The sequence below is a fragment of the Peromyscus californicus genome, unplaced genomic scaffold (assembly GCF_007827085.1).
Source record: "Peromyscus californicus insignis strain IS unplaced genomic scaffold, ASM782708v3 Scaffold_4__1_contigs__length_199733344, whole genome shotgun sequence".
Classification (NCBI taxonomy): domain Eukaryota; kingdom Metazoa; phylum Chordata; class Mammalia; order Rodentia; family Cricetidae; genus Peromyscus; species Peromyscus californicus.
In genome coordinates this window covers 53,895,248-53,913,844 of record NW_026294562.1, presented here as the reverse complement: position 1 = coordinate 53,913,844, position 18,597 = coordinate 53,895,248, and the positions used below count along the sequence as shown (strand labels likewise).

General features: G+C 56.5%; 1 protein-coding gene across 1 annotated transcript; it reads right to left on the bottom strand.

Moving 5' to 3' along the window:
• Window positions 1–1,452: 1,452 nt before the first annotated feature.
• Window positions 1,453–17,666, bottom strand: Plcb3 (phospholipase C beta 3). The gene is made up of 31 exons (XM_052713749.1): window positions 17,411–17,666; window positions 14,679–14,756; window positions 14,387–14,455; window positions 14,161–14,301; window positions 13,827–13,906; window positions 13,692–13,745; window positions 13,522–13,597; window positions 13,309–13,409; window positions 12,606–12,772; window positions 12,379–12,525; window positions 10,945–11,185; window positions 10,704–10,788; window positions 10,437–10,623; window positions 9,573–9,775; window positions 8,329–8,425; window positions 8,167–8,251; window positions 7,802–7,926; window positions 7,007–7,161; window positions 6,756–6,917; window positions 6,071–6,170; window positions 5,883–5,987; window positions 5,613–5,704; window positions 4,053–4,206; window positions 3,929–3,964; window positions 3,606–3,798; window positions 3,090–3,243; window positions 2,920–2,996; window positions 2,739–2,828; window positions 2,571–2,628; window positions 2,248–2,334; window positions 1,453–2,169 (listed from the first exon to the last, which is right to left on the bottom strand). Exons 1-31 carry the CDS (start codon window positions 17,507–17,509, stop codon window positions 1,966–1,968), a joined length of 3,702 nt encoding a protein of 1,233 aa, XP_052569709.1. The 5' UTR covers window positions 17,510–17,666; the 3' UTR covers window positions 1,453–1,965.
• Window positions 17,667–18,597: the final 931 nt, after the last annotated feature.

The window sequence follows — 18,597 nt, the reverse complement described above, 5'->3', positions numbered from 1 at the left end:
AGATTTATTGACGCCCGTATAGCCCAGGCCAGTGCTTTGGGCTGGATATGCAGATAAGTTGCGCCACAACCCTGCTTCCCGGAACATGGGAGGGGGCGGCCCCCACGGCAGGGCCTCAAGGAGTAGGTCAGACTTGAAGGTGAGGCTGTGTCTGGGACTGCCACTCTCAGGACATACCAGGATGTTGGGAGTTAGCTTGTTTTTGAGGACCCCAGGCAAAATGGAGGTCAGCCAGTCAGCAATGGACATGGATAACAGCAAAGTGGGAGATCTGGAAACAGGACTCGGTCTGACAGCTGAAGGAGGTGGCTTGGGCAATGGTAGGAATCTCAGAGAGCAGAGGCCTTAACCCTGGGAAGCCCAACCCTGGCCACCCAGTTTCTCTGGCCTTCCTACCCGATCAGTTTGCCTGGGGCTGCAACAAAAACAAAGAAAGCAAACACTTCATTGGCAGGAGATAAGCCCAGATAAGAGGCCGCCTTCCTCCGGAGGGAGCAGCCAGTCCCCAGCCGCCAGGAAGCTGGGAGAGGCCTTGAAGAAGTGCCAGTCTGCCTCAGCCGCAGGGCCTGGCCCATTCTCTTGCCACAGGGTCTCTGGTGTTCCTGGCTGGTCCCAGGCTCGTAGCAGGTCTTCCAGGCTGGTGAAGACCATCTAGCAGAGCCAGCGTGCAGGCCATCCTGCCTCCTGGCAGGTCTCCACTTAGCTACGGCCCAGTACACGCAGCTTCCATTCAGGGCCTGTTTCTGTATCTGTAAAACAGGCAAAACATCTCCCTCACGGGTGAGGGGGCCACAAGGTATCCACAGAGTATCACAGCCCCTGCCAGCAGCAACCCTTCAGACTGCCAGCTTCCTTTATCCTAAGAGCCATGGATCCTGTCCCAATCTGACAACTCAGTTCCAGCTAGCCACTCCATCCCTGTGTGGTGCCCTCAGTGGCCCTGGCAGAAGATGCTAGGTGCTTGGGTCATATCAGGCAACAGGAAGGGGGGCAGGGAAGGCTTCCTGAAGCAGGGTCTGAGCCTGAGCAAAGAGACTAATGGGGGGGGGGGAGCTAGGGGCTCAGGGCAGAGGCCGCAAGCTCAGAACCACCTCTGGCAGGGAATAAGGTGCCTTGGGCAAGGCAGCCAAGCTCAAACCTTGAAACTTTGCTAGGGGTCTGACCACCATAGCACAACCCCATTTTATTTATTTTTTATTTTTTATTTTTTTTGGTTTTTCGAGACAGGGTTTCTCTGTGTAGCTTTGCGCCTTTCCTGGAACTCACTTGGTAGCCCAGGCTGGCCTCGAACTCACAGAGATCCGCCTGGCTCTGCCTCCCGAGTGCTGGGATTAAAGGCGTGCGCCACCACCGCCCGGCTCCCATTTTATAAATAGGGAGACTGAGGCCCCAGAGGAAATGGCAGGACCAGAGCTAGAGCCTAGAATGTTTTCATCCAAACCACACTGTACACAGGGTCCCTGAAGTCCACTTTTATTCATGTAAAAAAAAAATCCCTAAATATAAAGGGTTGGCCTTTACTTCCCAGAGCTGCAGGGCCCCTCCTACTGCTCCCTGGGAGTGCTGCAGGTACATGCTCTGGCCCTTGTCCTGGGCCTGAGGTTAGAAGGGGAAGCTAAGGACTGAAGAGGCCCCAGAAGATGGAGTTAGTGTGAGACATCTGCCTGATTTTAAAAAAATAAAATTTCTAAAGATAAAAGGTTAAAAAAAAAAAAAGCATTAGTGTCTTCTAGCCATTACCCGATGCTTGCCCACGTCCTGTGGCCGCCTCTTTTTTTTTTTTTTTTTTTCTTCAAGACAGGGTTTCTCCGTGTAGTTTTGGTGCCTGTCCTGGATCTCGCTCTGTAGCCCAGGCTGGCCTCAAACTCACAGATATCTATACCCCTGGCTCTGCCTCCCGAGTGCTGGGATTAAAGGCGTGCTCCCCTGTTGCCCGGCCCTGTGGCCACCTCTTGCTCAGCCAGTTTAGAGCTGGGTGTTCTCCTCCTGGCTCTCCGAGTCAGCGCCAGACAGGTGCCCGCCACTCCCAGGTGCATGACCATTGCTGGCACAAGCCACCAGGGGGCCGTCCCCAAGCCCTTCCGATGTCTCGCCCAGCAGGCATCGGCGGATCTCCTGGGGCAACCTCTCTCGCTGTTCTTGACACTCCTGGGTCAGCTGGGCCAGCAGCTGCAAGAGAAATGAATGTCCCAGGGGGGCCAGGCTGCCCAGCTCCTGCCCGCCCGCCCGCCTCCTGTCAGGCCTTACCTTGGGCTCCTCTTCCACTAGCTGCTGGAGGACTTGCTGCTGCCCTGCCAGGAGGCGCTCATGGCGCTGCTTCTGGGCCTCTTCTAGCTGTAAGGGAGGGCAAGAGTTAGCTGAGGGAGGGGCAAGACCTGGAGGCACTGAAATCAGGGAGAGGGGGATCAGGGCTCCCAAGGACACTGAAGGTGTTAGATATGATGCAGGCACCAGAGGCTGTTGGTACAGTCCCCGGAGGAAAGGCCTTTGGGACAGCAATGTGGCACCAAGCCAGGCATGGAAGAGCTGAGTTTTTGATGAGTAAAGGAAGAGAGGTCGGGCTCACTCACCCGTCTGATGGAGTTGACTGACTCAGTGATATGCCGCCGATTAATCTCTGTCAGCTCCCTGCAGAGGTGAAAGGGATGGTTCAGTGCCCAGGCCCCCCCCCACCCCCCCACCCCCACCCCGGCCCTGGCCTCCCCTCACTCAATGGCTCCCAGCCCCGACACACTTACACCTCCTTCTTATGTTTCTCCCTTGTCTTGGCCTCTGAGATACTGTTGTTGCGCTTCCTGTCCAGGATCTTCTGAAGCTCCTTCTTCTCCCTGGAGCAGCCAGGAGGGACAGGAGGGGTTCAGAGGCAGGACTCCTGGCACCAGAGTCCCACTGCACTCACGCAGGACCCTCTACCTTTACCTTTCATTCAGCTCCTTCAGTCTCTTGAACTGGGTTGTGTGTGCATCCAGGACAACCTCCCTGAGCCGCTGCTGACCCTGGGGACACAGGCAGCCAGCTAGCAGGTAACACAGGGCTGACGGGTCTACCCAGGAAGCTGGCTCTCCTTGCCTCCACCACAGGCCCCTCACCTGTCTCAGGTGCTCCAGCCTCCGTTCAGTTTCTGCATCTGCCTGGGCCTCCCTCAGCTCCAGCAGGCTCTGCACCTGTCGGTTCTGGAACTCTCGATACTGCTTGGCCTCCTCTTCCTCCTCCTTAATGTCCTCCACATTGGTAGCTCTGCCTCTGTAGGAAGAACCTTCTCAATAATGCTAGGTTCCTGGCATCGGAGGACAGTTAGAGCAGGGCTCATGCCAGCAGGCAGTGGCAGGCACCAGCCAGGTGAGGTCTGCTATGCAAATCAAGAGGACCAGCACGGGCCAGCAGCTGTACCGTTAGCTCCACACAAGTGATAAGTTCCTGCTTCTTGGCAGAGGACTTCAGAGGAGGTGTTACTACCAGGGAAGAGTGAGGACCAGTATGGGAGTCCACCTCCACCGTCCTGTTATCCGAGTATGCCCATCCAGCATGGACAGCCACATGCACACCTCCCTCCAGTATTCCTGTCAGCACACAACACAGGCGGCAACAGGCTATGGGGCACTCACGGAGCACTAGGGGAGGGCCGGCACCTGCCCTCAGCCCTGGCCTGAGCCAAGCCATCCAGCAGGCGGCGGGTGAGGGCCACAGCCTTGCGCTGGTGCTTTTTATGCAGCTCCCTCAGGTCTCGATCCTGCCGGCTCCGGAGCTTCACCATAGACTTGTGGTTTCGGAGCTCCTCCAGAGGGGTAGGAGTCACCTCTGCAAGGGAGAGGTGTAGGTAGCAGGCAAAGGAGGTGGGGTAGCAGGCAAGGTGGGCTGAGCAGGGCTGAGCTGGGCGGGGTAGATGCCCTCCAGGTGGCCCCACCCCAGATCAGGCTGTGCCCCTTACCAGAGAGGATGCTGGCAATCAAATCATCTCGCTGCCCTGGAGAGCAGAGGCTCTGGTGAGAAGCTGGGGAGCCCGGCAGCCGATGGCTTCCCGTGGCCCACTCCTAGGACAGGCTTCCCCTTACCTGGGCTACTGAGGGAGGTGCTAGTGGAGGAGGTGGTAGGACCCGGGGGCCATCGAGGTGAAGCATCCAGTGGGTTAGGTGTGGGGTTGGGCAAGAGCTGTGACCCTGGCTGTGGAGACTGCGTCTCCTGATATGTCTCTGTGCTGGTCTGAGCCTGCAAGAGAGAACACTCCTTCCAAAACTGTTTTCTTCATCTCTGGGTCCTTCCACCTCTGGATGCCCTATGCCCCTACCAGCTCCCTCTGCCTGCACAATGAAGAGAGAGACAGTAGGCACCCCTAGACCCTTGTCCATGCCGGGAAGGCTGTGTGTTACCAGATCATTGCATGTCCTCAACAACTCCCAGATGATTCTGGAAAAGCCTGGCTTGGCCCCAAGAGTCCTCCAGTATGTCCCTCCCACCCTGGCCTGCTGGTTCGTCTTCCTCCTGGATGCTCAGCTCCTGATTTAATCAGCAAAGGAAGCAACAGCAGAACGGGCACCAGTCTCTTGACTAACAGCTCCTCACAGCCCTAATTGCAGTCATCTCTTTCCTGGCCGCCACAGGCCCCATGGGGACTGGGTCAGGACATGTGGCTGAACCCCTGCTCCTGGCGCCTCCCCACTGAAGCCACTACCTACCTCCTCATGGCTTCCCTGGCTTCTAATGCCTCAGTGTGTATATACCCAAGTTTTTTACTCCACCTGGAGTCTGAGAAACTCCAGTCTAGAGACAACCCAAATCAATGCAAATAGGTATGTCCTCTTCGAAGAGCTGAGCTGAGGGTATAGCTCAGTGGTAAAGCATGTGCCTGGCCTAATTAAAACCCTGGGCTCCATCCCTACCTAGAACTGGGAGAAAGAAGGCAAGGGGTTGGAAAACTGACTGCTCAGTAAAGTGCTTGCCATAAAAGCATGAGGACCTGTGGTCAGATCTCCTCACGCCTATAACCCCAGTGCCAGGATGGGCAAAGACAGGCAGATCCCTGGAGTTCACTGGCCAGCCAGTCTGGTTCAATGAGAGACCCTATCTGAGAAAATAAGGTGGAGTGTGTCTCTGGAAAACCACATGCACATGTATGTGAACACATGCAAACATGTTTACACACAAAAGCAGAACCCCACAGCCCTTACGCCTGGTGCAAGCCATCCAAAGCTCCTGACAGTGCAACATGGCAGAAAGGGGCTAAAAATGGCCTGGAAGCCCAGCCAGGCTGTATGGAGCTCAGCCACTTCCCATAGCCTCAGTGTCCCGTCTCTGTGAGGGACGTGGCAATGAGCCAAGGATGTGACTGACCTCACAGTGGGCTTGGCAGCAAGCTGGCACTTAGCCGCCACTTGACATCATTTCCAGGTTTGAGGGAGACAAAAGGACCCAGAAAGGGGAGCAGGTTTTGCAGGCATGAGCTGGGCTGGTGAGACAGGAAACTAGGGTCTGCAGTAAGACACTCAACAGCTTGGTTTAGAGAGAGGTATCAGCTGGCAGGGCTGGGAACTGGGGGTACCCGTGGAAGAGTCGTCCACTGGTCTCCAGTGTCAAGGCAGGCCTAGCCCTGCCCACCTCCACTGCTGCCCACTCACCTCACTCTCCCCAATGAGAGCAGCCAGCTGCTTGGCTCGCTGGTCCATTAGGCTGACATGCTTGATGGGGTTAATCAGGGCCTCTGCATAGTCTAGAGGAAGCAGAAGGCCCAGTCTTCAGACCAAACCCCAGGCCACACTCTTCCTGCCAGCCCAGGGCTCCAAGGGTGGGAAGTCTGACCCCACTTGAACTGGGGCACCTAGTTCAGCCATGCCCAAGTGCGGCTCCCACCCTTCTGGTCCTTGCCCTGGCCTACTACCCCATCTCACCCTGGTGGTCATCTGGGATGTAGTCAGAAGCTTCAGTGTAGATAAGCAGGGCAGGCAGGCACAATGGCTGGTTGGCCTCGTTTCGCAGGCAGACATAGTGGTATCCTGGGCGGGCAGGAGGGTAAGGTCAACTAGGCCTGGCCAAATCCCCAAGCCAACCCAGTGCTACCCAAAACCCACAGACTCACCTGAGCGGATGGCCGAGACAGGAAGGATGCGGTGCCCAACGAATCTGCCACCCTCCTCAAAGGCTGCAATGCGAAGTGAGGCCAGCGTGGGCAGCACAACCTGTGGGGCCCAGACTGCTGAGCTATGGGGCAGAACCAGGACCACCATACCACAGCCATCAAGGCTTCACCCTCAGAGCACAGAAGCCCAGCTCACAGGCAGCCAGAAGCCCTCAGAGTCATCCACAGGACAAGACAGGACAGGTCGCAGCGTGGCCTGCTTAGCAACTATGTACTGAGCCGTGTGTATAAATTCAGGACACACTTCAACCAAGTCAAAAGTAGAGGTCATATTCCTATTCCTATGGGACCGTAGGAGTGGGTGCAAGCTTGGAGCTGTGGTCTCTGGCAAGTGCTTCCTGCTTTGGAGATGAGGCGGGCAGTGTCTGTTCCTCATGTGGGGAAGGAACAGGAACAACACAAGACAGGACAATGTTGTCATCATTCCTACCCTACAGCCCAGCCCTTGTCTCTCCTTATCCCCTCTGTCACTCAGAAGAGGACAGGGAACCCAAGCCTGACCACAGGACACGCGGGGCCTGGGAGGTCACTTGCCCTTCCCACTTTCTGATCACCAGCCACTACCAGGTGCCTGGCCCCTGCTCTCCAATGGAGAGCACAGCCAAGTCAGGTTAGGTGGGCTCACCTTGGGGAAGTCAAAGGGTTCTTCATCCCACACAGGGTTGAATGAGTTCCCCTGGGATGTCCTTGTGCGGTATTTGCGCCTCGTGTCAACTGGGAGACCAAACATGTCCACTTCGACGTAGATGCCCACCTTCCTGTCAGACAGGAACTGCCCCGAAATCACCTGCAGTGGGGGAGTCCAGGAAGGTAAGTAAAGCAGCTGCTGTGTCTCACCCTCAGAACACCCCAGGCCCAATCCCTCTCAGGACCCACCTTGACCCGCAAGGCGTTGGCTACTATACCATCTACAATGACCTCAGTAAAGGGGTCAAAGGACTTGTCCGGCCGCCGCATGAACTCGGGCTTGAGCAAGTACCCACTGCGCCCGTTGTACTCAAACACGCCTGCGTTGAGCTGCATTGGCATGTCTGCAGGCAACACAGGCAGGGTCAGTTAAGTGGCCTCGGCGGGGTCATCCAGAGTTCAAGGTCCAGGACAGGGACAGGGTCAAACGGATTCCAGGGTCCAGACTCAAGAATAACCAGACAGGTGAGGGTCCACAGAGTCGGTCAGGGTCAGGGTTCCAGACAAAGTATGGGTTCAATTTTGGGACAAAGGATTAGGTAAAATCGAAGTCAGTAAGGTGGGTCAGGGTCAAGGAGCATGGGCTGCCTACTTTTACGTCAACCTAATCCCAGCCACATGTCAGAAGCGGGAACCTCAACTGAGAAAATGCCTCCCCCACATCAGATTGGCCTGTGGGCAAGCGTGTGGTGCATTTTCTTGATTAATGATTAATTGATGTGGGAGGGCTCAGCCCATTATGGGCAGTGTGGCCCCTGGGCTGGTGGTCCTGGGTGCTATAAGAAAGCAGGCCGAGCAAGCCACAAGAAGCAGGCCAGGAAGCAGCGTTTCTCCACTGCTTCTGCTCCAGTTCCTGGCCTGGCTTCCTGTGAGGATGGACAGGTAAGCTGTAAAATGGAATAAACTCCTTCCTTCCCAAGTTGCTTTTGGTCACATTGTTTTATCCCAGCAATAAAAACCCTAAGACAGAGGGCCAGAGCTCACCCAAGGTCTGGAAGTTGAGGGCAACAAGCTGGCAACCCACATTCCAAAAGAGCTGAGGCATGTAGTTGGAAGAGTCCACACGGGTGCCCTTGGGATAGATGCGGCTAAGCTGCTGTTTGTTGTATCTGGGGTTGGTGGTCAGGGCCATAAGGGAATAAGTGACCACCTTCTGCCAGCCTCTGCCTCAGGCCCCATCTCCACACTCCTGGAAGCCCACTCCCAACAAAGCTGTCCATACCATTCCCAAGCCTCCGCACCTCAACTTACTGATATCCCCATGCAGATGGCTTCTGTGGGATCAATCCCTGAGGCATCTGCAAGTCCCTGCCTGGCCCCACCCCAGCCCCAGTGCCTGGGGAGGATACTCCACAAACTCCATGGGACTCTTGGTCAGCTGTTCCATGGCCTTGGTCTCCACAAAGGATGACATCTCGAAGCACTTGTTCCTTTCTGTGGGCAATGGAGGGAAAAGTATAAGGCCCAGCAGGGCCTGGCAGGGCAGCTCCCAGTCACCCAGCCCCACTTACTTCGGGCAGCCTCAAAAGACTTGAACTTGACAGGTTCAATGTAGTTGACAAGTGTCGACATCTCCTCGGTGGCATTGACCTCACTGCTGGCTGTGCCCTGTGGCCCCCAAACTCAAGGTCAGTGGTACCAGATGTCCCTTACTTGCCCCCACAAAAGGGGGGCTAGCCCTTTCCCACACCCGCAGTCATACTGCCCAGCGGCTTCCTGCAGGATACCTTGATATCGCCTTGACAGTGACCTTTCTGTCACCTCTGCTCTCCAGTGTTCCCCTTGACGCTCCCTCCTCTTGCCCCAGTTTCTCCTGCCACAGGGCCTTAGCACATGCTAGTCCCATCTCTTTAGGTCTGTCTGCCCCAACCTTCCCTCCAGAGCAGAGTCCCCTTCCCCAGCTCTGCAACTCTGCATCCTCTTTTCTTTAAACTTTTTTTTTTTTTAAGATTTATTTATTTATTATGTATACTGTGTTCTGCCTGCATGTTTGCCTGCCGGCCAGAAGAGTGCACCAGATCTCATTACAGATGGTTGTGAGCCACCATGTGGGTGCTGGGAATTGAACTCAGGACCTCTGGAAGAACAGCCAGTGCTCTTAACCTCTGAGCCATCTCTCCAGCCCCTTTTCTTTAAACTTTTAACTTCATGTACTTTTCCTTTGTGTGTGTGATAGTGTATGGAAGTGTGGGTACTTGCTGCCACTGTGCCCATGGGTTGATCAGAGGACAACTTTAGGGAGTTAGTTCCCACCTTTTGTCTCGGGTTCTGGGTATCAAACTTAGGTCACTATGCTTGTATGGTAAGCACTGTTACCTTGCCAGCCCTGCCCTGTACCCTAACACTTCTTTTTTTTTTAATTTTTTTATTTATTTTGAGACAGGGTCTCTCTATGTTACACTTGCTAGCCTAGAACTCACTATGTAGATAGACCAGGCTGGGCTCAAACTCACAGAGATCCGCCTGCCTCTGCCTCCCAATGCTGGTATTGAAGGTGTGTGTCAGCACACCTAGCTGGCTCTCACATTACTGCATTTATGTATTGTATGTGAAGAGGACGAGCATGTGGAGGCAGATGCTTTTACCAGGGGAGCCATGTCCTTGGCCTTGCACCCTAACTCTTACAGGTTCATCTGCATACCACTTAAACTGGAGGCTACAGAAATCAAGCTCAGGAGAGTAAATGATCGGCACAATGGCTGTCCCCCAGCAGGTGCTCAGCAAACAGCCCCCTCTACACGCCCGTGGTCCTGACCTCATCTGTAGTGGGTTTTTTGGGATCTGTTTCCTCCTCTTCTTCATCTTCTTCCTCATCCTCTCGGTCAGCAGGTATGAGAACACTGGGTCCCCGGCTGAGGCCCTCCTCACCCAGAGACTTCTGGGCCTCCAGGCTGCTCTTCTCAAGTCCCATCTCCTCCCCATTGCTTAGGCCGGGGCAGCTGTCTGAGCTGGGGGACCCTGCACAAGGGTCAAGGGTCAAAGGTCAGGACCACAGGCTGATGCTGAGGAAAGCTGCAGTCGTGCTCAGCATGTGTGGGGAGGTCAGGGTGCCTTTCTAGAGAAGCACAGCTGTTGGAGAGGGTAGGGGTCATGATCTGGATGGCATTAAAGCTGGTGGTCATCCAGAGGGGTCACAGGTCAGAGTTACACTCTCTCTCTCTCTCCATATGTATTTATATACATATGGGACTCGAACAACAGCCCGAACAGCCAGGTCCATGGAAACATGGATGGGCTGCAAGCTGAGCTCAGCAAGAGCCGTACCTAGTGGTGCGGGGATTAGTGGGGCGAGCAGTAAAGTGTCATGTGATAAGGGACCTCAATGAAGTGACAGGGCAAAGGTTAGCCGAAATGTTAAGGAGCTGGGTGAGCAGAGTTAGTGGAAGTTACAGGTCAAGTGTCAGGAGCCTGAAGGAAGAAGTTTTGCTGAGGTCAAAAGTCAGAATCCAGAGCCCTACCCTGACCAGGCAGCAGTGACAGGTTGGAAGTCAGGGCTGAGAGGTCAGCACTCAGCTAAGAGGTGGTAAGGAAGGAGGTCAGGGGCTGGGGTGATGGAGACAACGGGGTGAGAGGTTAAGTCCGTGTTAGGACCTGGGCTGGAGGTCGGGCCAGGCCATACCTAGCTGGGGTGAGGAGGGCTCTGTGGCGGCTGAGCTCTCGCTCAGGGCTGAGTTGCTCTGCTCCAGCGGCCTCTTGCGAATGGAGCTGTCAGGGACGCCTGTGCTGGGCCGATGTCTCTTCTTGTTCTTCACCAGGATACGGCCCATCAGGTCCTGTGGACTAGGCAGGGGGACGCCCGCAGATAGCTGGGCAGTGTGGACAGGTCAGGACCTATTCAGTCACCCTTCACCTCCATACACCCTCCTTAGCTCCAAGCCCCCCATACCGGATACTTATCCAGTGGGTCAATGAGCAACGCGTCCCCAAAGATAGAGCGGCAGTACTCAGCCATCTTGGCCTGCTGCTTTGCCCTGTGGGGACAAGCTCAGAGGTCAGAGCTCCCAGGGGAAGCTGAGGCAGTTCAGGTTCACAGATGATTAAATCATGAAAGAAGGGCTGGGTTAGGGTCCATCTGAGGTGCCACCATCAGAGGTTTCTCTAGAGATTCCCAGGGCAGGCCCACTCACGAGTCTACATGGTTCTCGAAGGAGAGGATGACAGGGTAGGGTGAGGTCTTGAAGGCTGTCTCAGCAATGGCCTCGAGCACATCCCGTAACGGCACCTCAGTGGTCATGGTGAAACCATGCGTAATGAAGGGCTCTTCCTCAGGGGGCCGTCCCTTCCATACATCCAGCTCCACACAGCGGCAGCCCCACAGCAGCGCCTGGCGGTACATCTCCACCGACGAGGTTCCAGCCAGCTGGCCCGCTGCAGGTGAGGCCGCGTCACTACCCACTGGCCACCCCATTCCATGGGGAACCGACCCATACTGGGGACAGAGAGACCCCTGACACAGCCCAACTCCAAGGTGGTACACTCTGGCCAGTCGGTTACTCCTCCACTCAGTGTGAGGCCAGCACCATCTTCCCCAGAAGCCCTCAGGAAAGGGCAGACACGCTAACCCCCAGTCCCTGGCATTCACCAGCAGGCATTCAGCAGCATTTGCAGACCCAGCTAGTTCTTCTTCAAGACTCACATTCTCTCACATAAAACACTCCCAGCACTGCCCTACTACCCTGAACTATGGAATCCTCAGATACCTTCCAGAACTCCCCAGGACCTAACTAGTATCTACTGTGTCTATTCCTGCTATCCATCTCTGGCCTGCACCAGACTCACTCACTACCCCTTGCCTAGAGGATCACAGTCCCTCCCTGCCTCCAACCCAATCTCCACAGAACTTCGGACAACCTACCAGGTTCCAGTGCTTTCTCTTCTTCAGGCTCTCCAAAGAACCTCTCTGCCACTCACATTGAGTCCAGAAGTCTTCCAGACCAGGGTTGCTCCTGCCTCCCTTTCCTAGCCTTCTCTCACTAGCCCTCTCCTTCTGTGGACCTGTCCCTAGGCCCATGTTCCCCCTACCCCTGGCTTCCTTTCTTGCTTCTCCTGGGACTATGCATGTGGTAGGCTAGTGCTCTATCCCTGAGTTACACACACTCCCCATCCCCTTTTTTTTTTTAAACTTCTAAACCCATTTATCTCCTGCCCAGGCATCTGTACAGGCTACCTCTGCACAATGCCCTCAGCCCCTCTCCAGGGACACTTCAAGATACCCACCCATGCCAGACGGTGGTGGCACATGCCTTTAATCCCAGCACTCGGGAGGCAGAGCCAGGCGGATCTCTGTGAGTTCGAGGCCAGCCTGGGCTACAGAGTGAGTTCCAGGAAAGGCGCAAAGCTACACAGAAAAACCCTGTCTCAAAAAACCAACAACAACAAAAAAAAGATACCCATCCATTAGGCACAGCCCACAGAGATATTGACTCTGGGGCTGGGTGGCTGGCCCTGGCCCTTCCCCAGTGTTGGCCCATGAATGATCAAACTGAAAGCTCTCCCCCAAAGGAGAAGTAGTGTGAGGCCGGGAATGTGGGCTTCTTTGCTCCCTGCTCTCTCTCACTTACCAGTGAGATAGGTATTATGTGAAGAATTGATGAAGTATGCACTCAGTGGCTGCGTCATGTCCATGCTCAGATCCAGGGCCTCCAGCGGCAGGATGCCGTTCTCCTCTCCTCCTAGGTAGCGGCTGAAGCCCTCCATAGACATCTGGTCTGGAGATGATGGAGTGCCAACAGGTCAACCGGGCGTGGCCTGTCCCATGCACACCACCCCACTGCCGCTAGCCGCTCACCTCGCTCCAGGAACTGTTGGTTAGGCTCATATTTCTCGATGAGCAACCGAGCCTGTGAGGGCCGCAGTGGCGGGTACAGAACTTCATTGAGTCTTGGGTCTCTTTGCTTCTGGTTGATAAAGTCCATGAGCTGCTCCAGAGTGAGGTACGGCTTGCCCTTGGCACCTCTGGAGGGGCCCAGAAGCTGGGTCAGCCTGTAGCCTCAGTTCCCACCTCGTGCTAAGCCCTCACCCTGGGAGACAGAAGTGGGAAGGCCTGCACCTAACTTCCGTGGCCACAGATTGGTATTCTGGGCCTCAGTTTCCCCGTCCACTCTCCTGACCACTCAACAGTGTCAGACGGACCGGCATCAGCATTCACAAAGGCTTTAGAAGCTGCTAAATGCTCAGCCCACTACTCTGAGTCTCCAGACCTTAGGACCAATCTTGGCTCTGGCCTCCCACACTGTGTTGGCTCAGGCAGGTCCCCCAACACCTCTGAGCCCCTTGGATCCCATCCTGAGTGGGTTGGTTAAGCCACCTGTGGCAGAGGGCTGGCACACAGAGCTCCAGAAACCACAGGGGAGTCCTGGGGAGGTCCTGCCTTCCTTACGCTGACACCTGTGAACCTGCCCACCCACACCACTTCTCACTGGGCCAGAAGAACACCGGGCAGAAGCCAGAGACAGAGCCCAGCCTATGGGAACCACTCCCCGGCCACTTACATCTCGAGCAGGATCTTGTCAATATCCGGTCGCAGACACAGCTTGTTCAAGAACCGCTCAAAGATTTCCAAGGAAAACTCATCAGGCCGGATGGACTCACTCTGAGGGTGAGGAGTGTGGAGTGAGAACCTAGGGCAGGCAGTTCCAGAAAGTGGGCACCCACTGTGACACCCCACCCTGCCCCACCCTCACCCTGGCCCTGGCCCCACACACCCGGTTGAAGTTGAGGCCACAGGACTCCAGCGCAGTCTCCACCCGCTTCTTGTCTGCTGAGAACATCTTCAGAATGCTGATGCAGGCGGGAGGGGTCAGGGTCAGTTGGGGGGCAAAGATCACCAAGGTCAGGGCAGGAGAGAAGATGCTGAGGGGGGAGGGGTGCTCACTTCTTGACTGGAATCCGTCCATCCTGGTTCACCTGCAGCTTCAGCTTTGTATATCTGGGGAGACGGGGATGAAGATCAGATCTTGGGGCTGGTCAGCTGCACCCCCAGTGCTCCCCAGGGTGACCCAGGGCTCACGCTTTCCGCAGGAAGGTGTTCCGGGAGGCGTTCTGAGCCAGTATGTTCATAGCCAGTTTGAACAACTCCTCCGACCAGACCTGGGAGTTAGCACCACACAGGGGAAGAGGTGAAGGGGACTGAGGGGCTGGCCCAGGCATAGTTTACATCTGGAACAGGGTATGGTACTAAAACATCAAGAGCATAAAACTGGGAGTGGTGGCTCACGCCTGTAATCCCAGCACTTGAGAAACTTAGGCAGGAGGATTGCTTCAAGTTGGAGGCCAGCCTGGGCTCCAGGATGTCTTCCAATGAAGCGTCTGCTTTCCTGGATGGTCTCTGGACCCCAACCCACCTTGACTGTGTCATCCTGCACGGCCATGAAGTTCAGGAATGTGGTGTTTACCGGGTCTGGCCCAGCCACCACTGTCATCAGCTTCTCCTCCAGCCGGGCATCAGGGCTCCCAAAGCCCAGTACTTCCCGAATCTTGGGGTCCTGTGTAGTGAAAGCCAAGGGTGAGGGGAAGGGGTGCATTGTCCCAACAACCTTGGTCCCATCAGTCCGAGGCCTCATCCCTCACCTTGGGCAGGCGGGCATAACGACCTATCCGTGTGTCCCTGATGGAGCTGATGTCCAGGGTGTCCACCTCCTAGGGAAACCAGAGTCAAGGTTTGTGTCTAAGAAGTAGGAGGTGTCTTTAATCTCCCCACCCAAGCTGAGGAATGCCCAAGTCCTGGTTAGGTCTCAACCCCAGGCCAAGGGAACCAGGCAGGGGTCTCCTGTGGCAGGGGTCTCCCGTGGCAGGGGTCTCCCGTGGCAGGGGTCTCCCGGAGGGGCCTGGGCCTGAGCCAGCAGCTCCAGCACACTCTCACCATGTTGGGTCCCGTCCAGTACAAGAAGAAACCATTGGGATCCACACGCAGGGTCACCAAGTTCCTACTGGAGGCCTCCTGAGGGCAGCACAGAGGACAGGGGTCAGGGAGTGAGAACTGGGGCAGGCTTGGTCCTCCTAGACCAAGCTGTTTCTACCAGTGAGCCAAGGGGAAGCTCCTCCAGCCTGCAGGTGCTCCTGGAGAAGAAGACAAGTCCTCAACATGACACTTCAGGTTCAGTCCCCAACACTCCCCCCAGCTGCACCCTGCCCCAAGATGCTGTCCCACAGGCACTGCTCTGTCCCCATCACCTGCCCGCCTTTTGTCACGCCCTTCCCTGTGCTGTCCTTTTTTTTTTTTTTTTTTTTCCGAGACAGGGTTTCTCTGTGTAGTTAGTTTTGGTGCCTGTCCTGGAACTCGCTCTGTAGACCAGGCTGGCCTCGAACTCACAGAGATCCGCCTGGCTCTGCCTCCCCAGTGCTGGGATTAAAGGCGTGCGCCACCGCTGCCGCCCAGCATGCTTTCCTTTCTTATCTACCCCTGAAATGTCTGTGGAGGTTTCCAGGAGCCCATCCTAGCCTCGGTTTCCCCAGAAGGCCTGAGAGGTCAGGGATGCTAGAATCCCTGCTCCACAGCCCCCTTACATAAGCATACTCCAACTGTATGAAAGCACGGGGCTGGGAGCCTGGATCTAAAGCCTTTCTGTGTCCCTTGAGGCCTCAGAGCAACTGGCCACCCTATGATATGCCTCAAAGTCCATCACCCATCACACTGTAGCTCATGGGATCCTCCATTAGCCTTCAGGCTCACCCCATGTTATAGAAGAGCCCCCACCCGCTCCAGGAAGACTAGGCAGGAATTTCCCATTCTCCATAACAGCTCTAAGATGATTGACAGGAGGGCAGGATATCAGGAATATGCCTATTTTCTGAAAATGACCCCGTCATTGATGCGCAGGGCTATCCCATATACTCAGAACCAGCAAAGAAAGGCTTGCACTCCAGCCGGAGAACTCCCCTTGAGTCAAAAGAGGATTCCCACCCCACCCTCCAAACTGCTGCTCTGGACAATCCTGCTGCCACCAACAGTGCACAATCCCAGTCCTACAGCCCCAACTGTGAACCATGTCCAGTTCTACACCCTGAATTTCAACAACCTCCCCCGTCTTCAGGCTCTCCAAAGCCTTGTCCTGCCATCGTCTCCATTTTACACAGGAGGAAACTGAGGAGCCAGGATTTGCAGGGTTATATTCCCAAAGTCCTGGGACCTAGGAAACGGGAGCTAAGACCCCTGCAGGGCCCCAGCTCCTGGTTTCAGCAACAACCTCACAGGCAGCGGGGACATCAGTTGGAAGACTGGGAATTGCACAGCCCCACCCATGCTGTCTTGGTTTACAGAAGAATAGCAGCTGATCCGGGGACTCAGGTCCCTAAACCTTTTGTATGTATGGTCCTTCAGTTCTAATGGGAGAACACTGGGTCCCAACCCCTCCAGGAGATTTCCAACCTTGCCCTGGACCTGACTACACAGCCCTCAGTAGTGCTAGAAAGGGGGAGATTTGTGGGCACTGTCCCTAGAGCCCCCCATGGGACCGTCCTCAGGGGCCTAACTTCCAAAGGCCATCCAGGCTCCTGGCTCTTCAGTCCCAAACTGTGTTCAGCACCCCCACACCACCCCGGGCCCTCTCCCTGTTTCCACTTCCTTATTTGGGTTTATCACACTCAAGGAAAAGGAGAAACTTTTCCCTTTAGGCTGGCCTGGGGAAAGGGGTCTCCTGGGGCCGCGGGGATGCCCAGGCACCCCTTGCCCAGCACACCTGCAGCTAAGGCCACGCCCCCAGCCCCTCCCCTTAGTTCCCACTCCTGCCCCACCCAGCCGGAAAGAAACCTAGCGTCTTCCAGGCCTATGGCCTGACTGGGAAGGAACAGTAAGGAAGCTCAGGCCGCTGGGTCGAGGCTCTAGGGAGCGAGAGGCCCAGGAGGCAGGGGAGGGAACGGAACGTGGGTGAGACGTGGGATCCGGATAAGAAGCCGCAGGTGGGTATCGGGTAAGTATCAGGAGAAAAGCAGTAAAAACTGGGGTCCAGGATTTATTGGGGTTCAAAGTCCCGAAGTTAAGGAGTGGGGAGCAAAGTTCCCAGAGTTGGAGGAACTTGGAGGGGACAAAGTCTCTCAAGTAAGGGGTGACTTGGTGCTCCCACCTGAGCAGAAAGCTCGCTGGAATCCTGAAGCAGGGCCAAGGGGTTAGGGTTAGGGTTAGGGACAGGGTGAAAGTGAGGAATAGAAGAGAACTGCTCAGGTGAGGCACTGGGGAGAGTGTGATCCCAGTGGCATTCCACCCAGGACAAGGATGCCCTACGTCCCGTGGGAGTCCAGTGCCGGGCGCAGGGGTCTTGGGGACCAGACCAGTATCGGAGAACCAGAATTCGTCTGGCAAGAGTGGGAAGGAGTGCGAGAGGAGCAGGATTTACAGGCTTCGAAGTCTCCACGCCAAGGAGTGGAGAGCCCAGCTGACCACAGCTGAAGGACTGACTGGGTTGCGGACTGGGTTGCGGGGGGGACAAAGTCTTCAATTACTGAGACGACAGGAGACTCAAGTTTCCGGAGTGCAGCAAGGCTGGAATAGGGGGGCGCCGGGGTCAGGCAACGCTGAAGTGGGGGTCCCTGGCATCTGGCCGCATGTGAATGAAGGAGTCCTCCGATCTGGGGAGAGCAGGGGGCAGCCGCTCTTACCTCGTCCCATTTGATGAACTTACTCCCGCGTCGCAGGGTCTCCACCACGGTGGGCGGCTCCAGCTGCAGCGCGTGGACGCCGGGCCTGGCGCCCGCCATGGCCAAGCCCGGGGCGGCTCGGGGACCCACGGAGCCCCGACGGGAACCGACGGTGCCGCTGCTCTTTCCACACCCTCCCGCGCGGCCCGCTCCGGCCCCGCGGCGTCAGCGCCCGCCCGCCAGCCAGTCTGTCCCGGACCGACCGGAGACTCGGCGCCCGGCCCCGCCCCCGCCTAGCTCCGCCCCGTCGGGCGGTGCCGCCCCCTCCCTCCGTGTCGGGCCCGCCCGGTCCGCGGCGGCGCCCCCTGGCGGTCGGGGCGGCGACTGCATCCAGAGGGAGGATGGAGCAGATTTGGAGGGTCTTTGTTGGCCGGCTCAGTAGGACTTTATTTTTCAGGGGTCTTGAGTAAAAGAAGAGAGCTTGGGGCCACGGAGCTATTGAGTGTGCACCTAGTAGGACGGGTGTTAGAGCTGCCTAAGATGGGCCAAGGTCAGCCCGTCGAGGGCTCCAAGTGGAAAAGGGGGAGATAATAGGGTGGGGGGACGCAGAGCTTTGTACCCCACCCCGCTCCCGCCGCACTTAACTGAGCTCAGGAAACGTCACCCCCATCTCTGTCCATCCCACTTCATCGGCATGCCCTCACTTCGCCTCACCCCCTCCTGCTGCAGCGCAGTCCCCCCTCCCAGGGAGCACTTAGCTGGCTAATGGGCCTCCCGCCGGCAGGCGCCCCTCCCCCGTCCCCAGCCCTGGAGGCCCGGAGCCTGCCACCTCCTTTGAGGACCCAGGCATCCTGGCTTTCCAGAGAAAACCTTGGCTCTGTTATTGCGCTGCTGACCCTGTGATGGGAGCTAGTCTCTGTTGAGTCTCCTAGCTGAAAACTGCAAAGTGAAGGATGGTTGTTTGCCCAGAGGGGGCAGAAGCCTCGTGGGTGTCCCCAAAGGAGGGGTTGTGCAGTGCCTGGCCCACAGCAGGTGCCCTGAAATCTGTGTTCCAGCGATCGGAGGAACGGAAGGGGCAGGCGCATGGGCACCGGCAGGGGTGGGGGCTGCAGCCCCTCCCGCAGGGCTTGGCTGGGGGGGGCTCCTGCCTGGGGGCCCCTGTGGGAGCCCCCCCAATACGAAGGAGGCAGCAGCAGCAGGTTTAAAGT

Coding starts and splice junctions, on each gene's coding strand:
- Plcb3 (XM_052713749.1), bottom strand. CDS start 17,509: ATGGCGGGCGCCAGGCCCGGCGTCCACGCGCTGCAGCTGGAGCCGCCC. Junction 12,773..13,308: donor GACAAGATCCTGCTCGAGAT/GTAAGTGGCCGG, acceptor GGGCCCCTCCAG/AGGTGCCAAGGGCAAGCCGT. Junction 6,918..7,006: donor CCAACGCCTTGCGGGTCAAG/GTGGGTCCTGAG, acceptor CCCCCACTGCAG/GTGATTTCGGGGCAGTTCCT.